This window comes from Bacillus rossius, chromosome 3, assembly GCF_032445375.1.
Source record: "Bacillus rossius redtenbacheri isolate Brsri chromosome 3, Brsri_v3, whole genome shotgun sequence".
In the NCBI taxonomy this organism is placed as follows: Eukaryota; Metazoa; Arthropoda; class Insecta; order Phasmatodea; family Bacillidae; genus Bacillus; species Bacillus rossius.
The window spans coordinates 77728090-77743400 of NC_086332.1; the positions used below are offsets into that span (position 1 = coordinate 77728090).

General features: G+C 36.5%; 1 protein-coding gene across 1 annotated transcript in view; it reads left to right on the forward strand.

Moving 5' to 3' along the window:
- Nucleotides 1–4996: 4996 nt before the first annotated feature.
- The window catches only part of LOC134530938 (alkylated DNA repair protein alkB homolog 8), a 34527-nt gene continuing 24212 nt past the window's right edge, over nt 4997–15311 (forward strand). Inside the window, exons 1-4 of the mRNA XM_063366261.1 lie at nt 4997–5509; nt 8372–8606; nt 13290–13424; nt 14996–15199. Of these exons, the coding sequence (XP_063222331.1) occupies nt 5186–5509; nt 8372–8606; nt 13290–13424; nt 14996–15199 (898 nt within the window). The 5' untranslated portion in view covers nt 4997–5185. The remainder of the gene's footprint in view (nt 5510–8371; nt 8607–13289; nt 13425–14995; nt 15200–15311) is intronic.

Genomic DNA, 15311 nt, shown 5'->3' on the forward strand with positions numbered 1-15311 from the left:
TACATTATCATTACATTCAATATTTACAGATTTAGCCTTTGCAGCATGTTCTATAATATGTCAATGACTGTCCTGGTAATATGCTGATTTCTGAATCTTCGGATGCTCCCAACACGAGCGGAAACCTGCTCCTTCCCTGAGTAATGCCACAATTAATCTTTTAATAATTAACATTCTGCAGCAATCGCCATCTATTGACTGTGGATGCATCACCATCTTACAGGATAACTAGCTTAGGCATAGATATTAGGTAAAATTACCTTTCTAGTAGGGGCAGCCATGTTTATTTCAGCACTCGCACAAGGGGTTCGAGGCCAAATGCAGGACTCTACAACTTTATAGATGTGCTTTATGTTTCTAACTAAACAATTAATTATATATTTTCATTTCTACTTTTAATTAATTTGCAACTGTAATTTTTTAAAGTAAGTTGTGCATGTTTCCGCTCTAAGCGCTACACACTGCCACAGCTGGACGTTGCCTGTCAATATATTGTTAAATATTTACATTTTAGTAGAGGTGGGTTGTTACAGCAATTTTCGGTATCTGTTCCAACCTGATACTGATACAGCATTGTATCATGTTACAAGTCTCTGATACTTCTGTATCAGACGGTCCCAGGAGGCAACAAAGCTCCGCGTACGCAGACCGTGCGACCGGAAGGAGAATCTGATACATTATTTATCACGCCTGGTAATTCTCTACCTCTGATACTCTCATGCCCGCCTGATACAACCAGTATCAATCAGTTCAACATTCACTGCAGTTCGTCCTGGCCGTGTATCACCATGTTGCGGGCTGTCATGCTTTATAGTTAGTATCTTTATAGTGAAATAAGGAATGGATAAGTGCACGAAAAAGACTTCATTTGTGTGGAATTTTTTCACGGAAAATAATGAGTTTGCTAATTGTAATTTGTGTAAACAAAAACTGAGTTATAAATTGACGACAGTCGTCGTACCCTCCCAGATACAGAGGCCGTACCTGGCCACCGACGCGGGCCTGAGGGGGGCTGTTTTCCCCCCCAGTGAACCCCAGTGAACCCCAGTGTGTGCATCGGCTAGGGACGCACCCGCGTGCGCCCTAGCACGCCAGTGTTTTTATGTAAATATTTCCGTGTATATATGTTTCTTTCTAAATGACAGTGACTTTGTTTAAGGGTGTAAATAGTGTAACTGTTATGTATGTATTAACTATCGGCAACTATCGTGTAATTCTTGTAAACGTATCGCAGTGTCTGTATGTAAGCGCGGCCTGGCGCTCATCCGCGTCGCGAGGGGTGGCGCTCTCCCACGCCGGCCGATTTCCCCTCCACTCCCCCGCAGCCCGCGCGCGACGGTCCGCGGACGAGTGGGGGAGAGCAGTAGTTGAACTCAGGACTCGAGCAGCGGCGGACGTGCGCTCCGCTCCGCGCTGATCGCGAGACGGGTGTCGAGCTCACGGTCCGGCGACTCAGCCGTAGGACGAGCATCTTTCGCAGCAGCCGTGCTGCCCACGACGAGCCGCCCACGCGAGTGGGTGCCTGAGTTGCGAGTACGTAAGTTACGACACGCATCACGCATTACGGGACGCGTAAGCTTCGTTACGCGTCGCAGGACTTTCGCAGACGTTACGAGTCAGTACGTAAGAACCGCGCACGCATCACGTGTCTTAGTGTGGGGCGTAGTCACCCTTTGCCGAACCATCGCCGACGTTACGAGTCAGTACGTAGGGACCGCGCACGCGTCACGTGCCGTTACAACACAGTTGACTATCAGGAACTTTGTTACGTGGATAAAAGCCAGTACGCGTCGTGACGAGTGGGCCGTACGAGACGGTCACCGGGAGTCCGGGTCATCGTGGGAGAGGCGCGCAACCCGCGACGGATCCGCCAGGCCGCGGCAAGCTCTCTGAACGCAATAAAAGAGCTCGTGAACCGATTAACAGCGAGTGGTCCTTTCACTCTACCTGTCACTCTACCTCACCATCCCTCCAGGTCCCGCATTTCCAGGTCCCGGCCACGTCGGCCTGGACCCACACCTCTCCGACGAGAGCAGCACGGGCATAGCGGACATTTCTAGCAAGCAGGGAAATAGGGACCAGAAGCCGAGGGACGTCAAAATCATCGACTAATCTGAAGAAACATTTGAAAAAACATTGATATAGTATGCTCACTAATGTACCTATCTGTTTTTTTTATTTTTTATTTTTGATAAAATCGTGAATTTTTAATGTATAAAAACACTAGTTACTAATTGTTTTCGAAAAAAGAAAGTCCATATATTGATTACATCTGTTATTAGTGTCAACTGAGAATTTATTTGCATTTTCATAGCTGTTAGGTGCACAAATATAAATATTATATCTTGTATTAATGTACTTTTTAATATTAAAATTTCATTAGTTTTATTATTGAACGAGACGGTGCACGCACTGCGCACTGAGCGTACTTTGAAGTAGGACAATAAACAAAACGACTTGTAACCAGGGCTGCCACTCTGATATTCATGAAAAACCTAGATAACCTACAAAAAAACCCAGACACATGGGTAAAAAACCCAGATGCGTCTAAAATGCTATCGTTGAAAATGTTTGCGTACTAATTCAAAAATATAAACATAACTGGTTTTAATATAAAACAATTAATTACCTTACAAGACTGAAATCGGTTAAATACAACCAATACAAGAAAATTACACTGCAGCAAAATGGCTGTATAAGTAATTCTTGGACCAGCACATACCATAAAAAAACCTACAAATATATACATGACAAAACAAACACCATCACTGCATTCTTTAAACCGGTAATTATTTTTATAAAACTGCATCATGTACGTTAGTCTTTATTCAGAGTCTGATTCTACAAGATTGGTTTGAAGGTTAATTGTTGCATTGGTTTTGTGTTCTGCAAGCCTCTTTGAAGAATGTGTCTAATTTAATATTCGACTTAGCTTCTTGAAAACTAGTTTTGTGTTTATATGTATTTTTGTGTGTGAAACACATAGACTTGTTTGCATTTATCAAACAGATATTGCAACAGATACAGTAGCTACTACCTTTATTATTGTTTTAGGTATAAAAATAATTAAAATTATAAAAAACCTAGAATTGTTGGAATTCATTATTTAAAAACCCAGAAACCCAAACACCATTGGAAAAACCCAGTTCTGGGTGGAAAAACCCATGAGTGGCAGCCCTGCTTGTAACAATATCGCTTTGCGCCTCTCCTTCAGGGCTTCAACGCCTTCCCCTGCGCTTCCTCCCCTACATTCTTTCCCTTCTTTATCCCTTATTCGTCGTTCCTGCTCCCTCCCCTTTCACAAGCTCCGCCCAAGTGACCGTCATCTGCGATCGGGTACTGCGCTCATTGGCCGTGGTGTTGTTCCAGGTGAATTCTGAACTGATACTAAAGTCTCTGATACTTTTCAAGTGTACTCGTTTGCCGTTCCTGATACAGGCGCGTATCAGTGACAAAGTATCAGGTTGATACTTTTCGACCCACCTCTACATTTTAGCAAATACAGTAAATAGGAATACCGGACACTCCTGTCGTTTAACATGGGAAAGCCTGGCAACCACCGACGCTAGCGCTTTCTTGCGTGAGGTGTTGTATGCTAGTGGCGGGAATTCAAAAATGAATGTATTTCTAATGACATACACGAGTTTGTTACAAACGTTACAGTCATTTTTTCAGTGGTTTGGTTAAAATAACTGTCAGATTGAAATGCGTAATATTGGTTGTGCATAATAAACAAATTTGACGCGATGACATTGTGGCAAATATTGAACATACTGTCCTAAATGTTTGTTGTCATTGGAAAAGCAGAAATAATCTTTGTTGTGACATGATCTGAACAGGCGAAAATATTGGAAATTATTATGTACTCTCTTGCTAGTGCTGGAGGACAGAAATGGAAACGAACATGACCTCGGAACGAATTAAAAGAGAACCAAGTGATGAAGACATATTTGTGTACCAATTAGGTTAGGGTGAACATGATGTTATAAAAACAGACTAAACATGCATTAAAATATTTTTTTTATACATTTTCGTAAAGGTATTTTGTAAGCTACTTAACATTAAATATGCTTGCAGTAAGTTTATTCTGTTTCCAAATTTTTGTTTACTTATGTGTATGTAGGCCTATATAGACTGTTCTTTGGCCTGGCCGTGTCGCAGCTTTCAAGAGTGTGTAAACTCTCGTTAAAAACCAGGATTGCACTCTCTCTTAGTTAGGACTGGAGAAAGGACTTTCTGCGACATCAAGAGTGGGCAAGAGAGTGCTTTATGAGCGAGTAGAAACACAGTGTTTGTCTCAAACAGTATTGTAATTATGCACTCCAAGAGCAGAACTCGTCATAGTGGGGAGGGCTGATGAGATCATTAAAATTTTGGGGTAAAAACAGTTAAATCAGTAGTATAAAAGTGTAAAAATACTTTACTGAAGGTGATTCAACCTACCTTAACCTAACTATAATTTTTAGCTCAAAGAATGCTGTAATAACAGCTGGTAGTAAAGGTCATGTGTCAACAAAGAAGTAGAAGCAACAAAAAGTAAAATAAGCATGCTCTGTAAAAAATTACTATAATGTCACTGTTGTTGACACTAGTAAATTTGGTAAGGAGCTTTACAGTGCTCATGGGCATCATCTGAATAAGTCAGGAAAAATCTTTATGTTTATATTTATGTTTATATTTTCAAATCCTTCATCAAGTTTACCAATAGTACTATTTACAACATTCCATATACCTTTACTTTTATTTTAAGCATTACTAATAATTTTGTTATTCCTCAGTAATTTGGCTTTGTTGATGATCTTTAAATAAACCAGCTTATAATTTTTATAATAATTTTTTTACTTAGCCTAACTGATGTGTCTCTTTTGCTTTAAAGATATTTTAAATGCAGTGCAGGATAGAGGAGAAGACTGAAATCTCTTCAAAATTTTACAGCAAAATGCAAACAACAATGTACTTACATGTCAGAAAAAAATGACTTGGCATCATTCTGAACTCTGTAATTACTGCACCCATACATTGCGCATATACTGCCGCACGTACCATATGTCGGCGGATCCATCTCAATTGCGCGTTATAAATTATTTACCACAAAATAATCACCGTCAAAACACGTAAACAAATGGGCTAACAACGTTACACACAACACTGCCCGATAGGAGCGCTGATCGCAGTTGTTTCCAATATGGCTACCGAGTGTCCGGTATTCCTATTTACTGTATTTGATTTTAGTATCTATGGTTGTTTGCGTTGTAATTGGAACTGGAAGGGCCATATGTTTCTGTCGTCTGCTTGTAATTTTTTGTTTTTACAATTTATCATAACTTTGTTGCTTGTTTTAGCATTAATCATGGATGATATTTGTGATAATGTTAATTATATTAGTTCGCCTAGAGCTCTCTCTTATGTTCGGGATAGTAAGCAAGGAAAGAAAGTGTTAAAACACATGAATAAAGTATTGAGGAATCTTTCAAAACTTGGAATAAAGTCTTCGGATGTACCTAGAAAGGTGAAGTTTAAAAAAAAAACCACTCCAACTATACTTTAATTGAAGTAGTTTATTTTTTAACGGTTTCTTTGGTTATGTTAGCTGCTTTTAAAATGCTGTAAAATCTTGTGAATGTTTGGTTAGGTCAGCTACAATTATTACCAATAAAAAACGTTTTATTACTTAATGTTGTTGACCTAACTCTACTTGTATGTCACTTCGTAAGAATCAGCGGTGTGAAAACGTAACCTCGGGAACATGTATTTAAGAATTTAATAAATGGTCACCAATACTCAAAATATAAATAAACATAAAGTAATTTAACCTTCGCAACGACTTGCAACCGTTAACAACAGCTTCCATAGTCCTTAACAATTAAGGCTCTGCTACAATAGGAGAGGTCTTGGATGTGACATTACATGGTGCTCCCAATTCTGGGTAACAATAAAATTACGGAAATACTTTTTTCAAGTACTATAAACATTCCTGTATTTACCCTGAGAATAGCATAATTCCTTCTGGATTTGGAGGACTCACTGTTTATAACTTACATTACAATGCTTGTGCATAGACATGACTGCCATCATTTTTTTCTTCTTTCCTGTGTGTGTGTGTATGATTTCGAGAACTTGAGTTAAATTGTGAGGATGGTCAATTACGTTAAATCAACTATATTAAAAATACTTCAAAACATTGTGGACTCTTAGTTGGGTTAATTAGTATAGCTTCATTAAAAATACTGTAAAATATTCTTAATGGTTTCTTTAGGAATTACCAAATTTAAGAAGTAGCCATCTGACGTAGCCAAATGTTCACACAATTTCACAGTCAGTTTTAACTGACTAAAAAAAATTGTTGCTACATTGTACGTATAAATAAATAAAAAAGCACTATTTGCTTTTTTTTTAAGAAATAACCTAATATTCTTAGAGAAATTTTTAATATGTTAACATATAGCTACATAGACAAAAAAAAGTTTTATCGTTGGAACAAATATCTTAACATGCATGGAAGTTATGTAGAAAAGTAATGTATTGGGTAATATTTTCATTTCTGTTTCATGTTGTCATTAGTTGGTTTGTTATTTTTTTCTGTTTTACATTGTGTTTTACTTATTGATAATCTCTCGTTTTATTTAAGGATTATTCAAATAAACCCAACACAATACCTACTTCTCTTGCATTTTATTTGCCATGAAAAATTTTTTCCACCATTTTTTTTGGTCCGGTAATAGTTTTTTTTACGAATATACTTATTGGTAAAATTATTTCAGTCAACTTCTGAAGTTTTATAGCAATTTATAAAATGATGTCAAACATATTTAGAAGATATATAACCATCGAAAGCTGATTTGTCTACACACCAAATAAAACCATACAGATGAAAACGTTAAAACCACTGAACCGAAACTATTGGCATAATCTAAATGGTTTAATTTTACTTATTAATTAATGAGATTGGATTTATAATAAATTATTTACTGCTTACAATGATTTTTTTTTTGATTTTATAATGTCACATTTATTTTTTAAGATTTCATTTTTGAAGGGTTGTATGCTTATCGAGACTCTGAACTGAGTTCATGCATATTCCGGTTTCGTAGTGGTGACATGGCTATCTGCCAGTCTCCTTCAGCGGTACCTGGATTTTAAGTAGACTATGTATATTTTGTGTCACGTGTTTGATGTGTAATAGAGCATGCAGTAGGCCCCTACTTCTTTCAGTACTCTCTAAGCAGAGATCTTCGATGCACTCAGGCGCTAACCAATACCTCTGCAGCAGAATATACATATTTCCTACAGTTTATTATCTTTAAAATAATATTACTTATATTCCTCAATCTGCATTTTACTATAATTATTATTGTTTCTGCAATTTTCTTTGTAGCTATGCCTGACCACTTCTTGCTCCTAAGCATTGTGGCATAGCAGCATCGTTCATAACTATGGTGAAATTTTTTAAAAAAATATTTTTATTATTATTGTAAATTTTCCGCTTGTGAACCTGTACCTTTGCTGTGGGCCTGTCCAACACTGACTGAACGCTCTACTCCCTGAAAGCCTCCCACCACATTCCTTGTTCGTAAGCCAGCTGGTGTCGGTCTTTTAGACTGGCCACATCTTAGTTTCCAAGAGTAGTGTGTATGGTGACAGGACTAATCAAGCGTGATTGGTTTGTTGTGAGAACTGTAGTTGATTGGTCGAGAGCTGGTTACTTGGAGAGCAAGAACAAGAAAGTGAGAAGAGATTTTAAAAGAGTGTGCAAGGGGAAAATGTGAGAGATAGAGCCTGTGAGAGAAAATACACAAAGGTAAAAGAGAGATATCATAGGAGAAAGAAGGTTTGAGAAAAATAAAGGATACTAAGGAAAAAAATGCAACAAAGAAGCAAGACAGAATGAGATAAGATTCATGGTAAGAGAGAGAGAGCACTTATGATAGTACTGGACCATCGGGGGATTGGGGTTCAAAATCCTGAGTCTCCAAGCATGGAGGGGCGTCGGTTGAGTTAAAAAAATTTTTTATTTTCAATGCTTGGGTTTACTCTGCTAGGATGAAAATTACAAGTATATTGTTAATAGAATTCATAGGAACCTTACAAGAATATTGCGATAGGCACAGATTACATTTAGAGTTATCGCCACAGTAAAGTTTACGGTCTTACGATTTTTATTTTTAACTGTGAGGTTTGCAGATTTGTACATTCGGTAATAGGGATGGCTCTGTTATTACGAGAGTGTGAGACACTGAGAGATTCTCGTGTTAGAACGTAAGAAGGTAAATGTAGGTATTCATTTATTTTAAAATGTATGAGCAATGCAGGTTGAGAGAGGTAGGTGGAGAAAGATTGAGGGGTGGTGGGAGAGACGGAGTGTGTGTCGCAGGGCGTGATGGTGGGCAACGTGGGCCACGGCACCGGGCTGCAGGAGGCAGAGCTGCTCCGGGCCTGCCTGCCGTTCGGCGCCGTGCAGGCGGTGGTCATGGTGCCCGGCATGGCCTACTGCTTCGTCGTGTTTGCCGACCTGGCCGGGGCGGAGAGAGCCTACTCCGCCCTGCACGGCCGGAGGAACCCGGTGTCCCCCGACCTGCCGGTCCTGTACCTGGCGTACGTCGACTCAGGTGGGCTGCGTTCCCCGGCCTTCACAGAAAACTGCACCTTCCTGACAGTAACTTCCGCCATGATCATTCTTAGTGTACATCTAATTAGTATGATATTTAAAACTGGAAAATTAATTAGTAGTTTTAGTAATGTGAATAATATTTGTGTCAGGTATGATCCTTTCAAATTGTAAAATTGTGATCCAAGGACTCAATTATAAACTGAAGGTTATTTTTTTATTTTTTTTTTATTTTAAAGTTTTATTTTCATCAAAAAAAATTGTAAAACAATTTTTGGGGTGTTTCTCTCTCTCTCTCTCTCTCTCTCTCTCTCTATATATATATATATATATATATATATATATATATATATATATATATATATATATATATATATATATATATATATATATATATATATATATATATATATATATATATATATATATATATATATATATATATATATATATATATATATATATATATATATATATATATATATATATATATATATATATATATATATATATATATATATATATATATATATATATATATATATATATATATATATATATATATATATATATATATATATATATATAAATCTTTTGTTTCATTTCAATGTTATATGTATTGTCTTTTGCCTTTTGCTCTGGCAATATTTTTTGGGGTTCTCTGAATATATTTTGTGATTTGCTCTGGTTGAATAATGATGGCAAAGTTTTATTAAAACCTTCGACAAATCACCTTAGTTTTGTTACATATCTGTGCACTTGGGGCCTTTTGAGACCCCAACTTAAAATGTGGGTAAATGTATATAAGTTGCACATATCTTGTAATGTTACAAATTGCCATGTATTTATTATCTATTTTAATGTTACACTACCCAGTGTTCTAATTACACGTTACAACAACATTTTAGGGCACATGGGGTCTTTTAGGACCCCAATAATATTTGAGATTTTATATATGTAATACGCCATGTAGTGATTTACATATTTGTACTCATAATATTTTACGACATTTTAGATGTTTCACTTTGGAAGAATGTGGACAACCACAGAAAGTTTTAATGATTTTTACATTTTTAGTCATATTTCTCAATCATTTGAAATGTCCCTGTCAAAATAACATATTTATGTCATTATAACACACAATGTTGTTGTTCTTGAAAATGTATGCTCACATAATTATATAGTATGTCTAATTTGCAGACATACAAAACGATTTTTATATTCACAATATAATTTTCAATCACTCTCTGCAGCGCAGCTAGAACACTTGACAAAGTTTTCACTATGCGAGCTGCATACATTGTATCCACAGGAGTTGCACACAGATTTAATTTTTTTATCTTTGGTTCTTGGACACAAGTGACATCGTTTTCTCTTGTTACTTGTAGGAATATATTCACTTGATGTTTGCTTTTTGTAGCCAAGTGCAAGAAGGCCACTTTTCACACCCTTCTGAATGCATTTACCATTCTGCAGCCTTTTTTCTATGTATGGATGAACAAGCTGGCGTCCCAGTTGTAACAAAAAATGACGCCTTTTGTGTTTTACATTTCCAAAATCTTCAGGGTTATAAAATACCCAAACGATAAGTGATGCAATACCAGCAACATCCAGGAGATTATAAAATAACAAAAGTGGCCAGCGCCTTGTGTTACGTTTGCAACTATAAGTAGCCACCATTTTGTCCAGTGTATCTACACCTCCTTTCTTTGAATTGTAGTGCATTATTATCTCCGGCTTCTGTTCAGTTCCTTGTACAGTTGTGGAATGGTGCATTGACGAAATAAGTATAACTGAACTGGATTTTTTAGGCACATATGACACCATAGTTAGATTACCAGCAAAACCAAATACAGATGAATGGATTTCTCTACATTTATGAGGCAACATTTCCTTAGGAATTTCCACCTTATTTTTACGCAGTGTCCCCACGAATGTTGTGTTCTCTTTCAATAACTGTTGAACCAAAGGAATACTAGTAAAAAAATTGTCAGCAACAATGTTTCGTCCTTTGTTTTTCCATTTTCTGACTAGTTCATTGACAACCCTAGAGCCTTGGTTTTGGTCTCTCGTACCGTGTGTGGGCTTGCCCAGATATATTTGGCCATTTAGCGGAAAAGATGTATCAGAGTCACATAACCACCAAATTTTGACGCCATATTTTGCTGGTTTGCTCTTCATGTACTGACGGAAAGGACATTTTCCTCTAAACCCAACTAACTGTTCATCAACTGTCATGTCAAAACCAGGTACATATGACTCTGAAAGTTTCTGTACAAATGTATCCCATATTTCACGCAAAGCTGCAAGTTTATCTTCCTGTTGGCGTGCCACACGTGTTGCCTTATTATCAAAACGAATCATCTTTGTTATCTCTTTGAATCTTTTCAAGGGCATAGTAGCTCGGAATATTGGCCTGCCATGTTCCTCATTCCATAGCTCACTGAGCTCTTCTCTGTTAGCACGATACACACCAGCACACAACAATAGTCCAATGTAAGCCTCAATTTCCATTTCGTTTGTATCTTTCCATATTTTATGTTCAGTGTTCGCATCTGATATATTACAATCATTCATAACTCGTTCCGCTTCTCTATTAGTTTCCCTTACAATAGTACTGACCATTTCTGGTGTCACAAATGTCCCAAATGCTTCTTTTACTGAACCCGGGCGATTACACTTCACTCCAGGTTTATCACGAACTATATTGTGCTTCAACGTTTGCCTTTGTGTTGGTGGATCCCTAAACCATTTCATTCCATTTTTAGCTATGTAATACTGGCCAGACAAGTTACTTTCTATTTCCGAGTCATCATCTGATATTTGTAAAGCATCATCTTGATAATCTTCATCTTCAAGTGCATCACTTTCATTTTCAGTTGTTGGATTACTGTCACTTGAACTTGAAATATTTTCACTGTCACTTATCTCTTGCAACATCTTTAGTAATATACTTCTTCCTTCTTCACTGGAGTGGCGTTTGCCTTCAATTCTGAAATAAACAAAAACATTTACCCTTATTTTCAAGGTGAGCGGATGCCCACTGTAGATAGTTACTGTGAACAAAATACAGTATCTTAGTTTTTGCAAGGAAGGAATAAGTGGCATTGTATAATATACCAAAACAAGTTTCTTGTATTTATTACTAATACTCGAATGCAGGGATGGACATTTTTATTGGTCTGTTTATTGCTATTTTTATGCTGTACAATATAAGTGTAATATATATATATATATATATATATATATATATATATATATATATATATATATATATATATATAATATAAAATAATTTATTTATATTTTGAATTTTTCCTAGAAACAGCATTGGCGTTATAAAAGAACAACAAATTTATGGGCATGGAATTGGAAATATGGACATTGAGGAACTTCAACTATTTTCTGGAATGATAGTTGCAAAAACCACTATAATGCACACGACCGAGAGCAAACACACAACCTCCAGAGTTTGCATCAGATATTGTAAATAGTGAAGTGTTTGAACGTTATTATTGTAAAAAAATTACTGAACACAATGTAGCTAGAGAATACGATTTTTTATGAACTTCCCATGCCTGTGAAAATTAGTAGGCTATACAAAAAAGGTATGAAATGTTTCAAACCGTAGAACATCAAAAACGATCCACCGCCCGAGAAAAGCAAATGGCACTTGAAAAAAACATTGTAGAGTGTAAATGGACGCTTTCTCTACGAGTCAAAACAAGCTCACTTTGTTACATCTGCTTTGAACTTTTATAGGGCACGACGACAAAGATGCCCAAAGCGAACACATCCTATTGATAAAATGTATTGAAAGCACTAGTAAACTTTTGCTCGTAAAATAAAAAATATATAAGCAGCCTAGGCCATCATTTTGAATGATAAAATGCGCACTAAAATTGTACTGCTACTTACATAATTTCTTCATCCATATTTTATGTTTTTCTATATTCTTCTTTTACGATTCATGTTTCGTGGAATATATTGTTCCTAAAGAATATGCAATTTTATAATCACGTCTCCACAACTTGTAAAATATAACGCTAAATAATGATAGTTCAAAACTAGTAACACAATCACTCCACGCAACAAAACTCATGGGTACAAATACAACTGCCGAGCAGTTGCGATAGCTGATGCGCCAAGAGGATACCATTAGCGCTATCTGTTTACTCATTTAGGAACTGCCAGTAGAGTTATTTCTAGCTCCGTTGTCTCAAGCAATAATATAAAGATAAATTTTTTGAAAATTAATTTTATACATTAGATATAAGTTATCTTTGAGTGGGGGTACAAAAGACCCCAAGTGCACTGTGAAAGAGACTTAAAGTTAAAATATTTATTACACATATATTTTGAAACCAAACATTTCCAGAATTTGAACAAAGCACCTAAAACACATTTTAAAGAAATGTCCTAAAATAACATAAGTCACAGGCTAAACATATGAATGCTACGAAGTGAAACATTTTCGTGGGGTCCAGAAAGACCCCACGTGATGTGTCGAAGGTTAACAATGTCCATAGACAGTAAACGTTGTCAATAAAATTTTCTACTTAGTAAGTTTAAAAATATTGCATTTGATGTATAAAAATAAAAACATAAGATTTTTAATGATTTTAACATTTCTAAGTAAGCAAAGAAATTTGTTGCTGGGTTTTATTGTAGTTGTTTCGTCTAGTTCCAGGGTGTGACAGTGTGTGCAAGTTTGACCTGAAACCTCCGGGCTTGCTGCTGTATGAAGATTTTGTAACAGACGCTGAGGAAGAATCACTGCTGAACTGTGTTGATTGGACCAATACCTCGTGCCATTCAGGTAGCCAGCGGTGTCATTATTTACATTAGTGTAAGATTCTACGATTAATGCTAGTAATGAGTAGTCTTTCTTCAGATTTTATCGAAAAGATACTTTGAACATAGTGTACATACCCCATCCACATTAGGGATAATGGTTGCTTTCTGTGAGAAAACGTGCATTTAACAGACTGTTCAAGATGTTTAAGTAGCTAAATGGTACACCTACTTCAAAGTTGTTTTTTTTATCTGAATTTTTTTCAGATCAAACTATAAAAATGTTTAGTTTAAATTATCATTATGATTATAGTTATCAAATAAAATAGCAATGTGCTTATGTAACATATTTTAAAAGTGCCTAAATTGCAATATTTCAGCCAAACGGGTATCTCGTAAATACAGACTGTAATACTGAGCTTGTCCTCATGAGCAAGGATGTAGTCTTAGTCATTCTCAGGATACCAGATAACCTTTGTCTGCTACACCATTTGTCCTGGCAGTGTGGAAAAATATAACCAAAGTAGGCAAAACATTAACCTCACAGTCTCAAGTAAACAAAAATCATCTTAATTAAAGGATCCAGCGCAACACAACCCTTCTACAGTACTGCGCAGTTTAGAGGAAGTTAGTTTATCTCTTTGTGTGCATGCTTTAACCAACTTCTTAGTATCCTATTTGAATAAAAATTCATTGTTAGGCCGGGTTTATAGAAAACGCAAGAACGCAGAAACGCAAGAAATGCAACTACGGTAAAATTCCAACCTTAACTCTTCTACCAGCACGTTTATAAAAAATGCAAGACACGCAATAACGCAAGAACGCAACGCAGAAGTTGTTCAACTTTCTACTTCTTGCATTTTCTCATTGCGTTTCGGCCTTCTATACTGGTTGCTTTAGTATGTGGAAACTGAAACTGTCATGTAATGCATATAGAAGGCTCTGCGATTGTAATTAATTGTTACGCTTGTGTTTATCAATGTTTTGGGCTGGCATTCTTCTAGTGAATACAGCGCAATGGAGGAAGCTGATGAATTTCTTGTTCAGCTTATCCAAAATTTTCCCTGCCTGTACGATAAGTACAACAAAGATTTTAAAAATAATCATGACTTATTCCTGAAATTTTATTTTTTGACATTGGCGATGGCTGGCGTCCTTGCGTTTTTTATAAACGACTGAATTTCTTGCGGTTGTCACGTCCTGCGTTCTTACGTTTCTGCATTCTTGCGTTTTCTATAAACCCAGCCTTATTGTAGCTAAATAGTTTTTGTAGTGCTTTTTTTTATATCAATATGCACTATAAACATAGGATAAGCTCATATCAATTAAATTTGTCAGGTTTAATGCTGATTATATTTTACTGCATCATTTGAAGTTAGACCTTAAGGAAAATTAAGCTTCAGTTATTGTTTGTTGTTATGGTATTAAAAATTGCAGGAAATTTTAAGGTGAACATTAATATGTATCACTCTTGTTTAAAGTTCTAGAGGTTATTATTTTTGTGGCGAAAGTTAGTAAATTACATGTAGAATATTACAGTGTTCTTAATTTATTGTGCTGACTAAAATGTTTGCTAATACTGTTTGGTACATGCAGGCAAGGTTCTGAAGCAGCGCCGAGTGAAGCACTATGGATACGAGTTCAGATACGACACGAACAACGTAGACAAAGACTGCCCACTTCCAGAAGGAATACCTCCGGAGTGTGACTTCCTGTGGCCGCGACTGAGGCAGAGAGGCTGTGACGTCGGCGCCCAGCCTCCGGACCAGTTGACGGTGAACCACTACGAGCCTGGTCATGGTGCGCGTAGCCATGTAACTGACAGATGGCTTTAAAACATCATGCTGGAATCACAGTATGTAGTGCTGTGTGAAAGATGCGATGCAACAGTAAAATATCATGTAAATGCTAT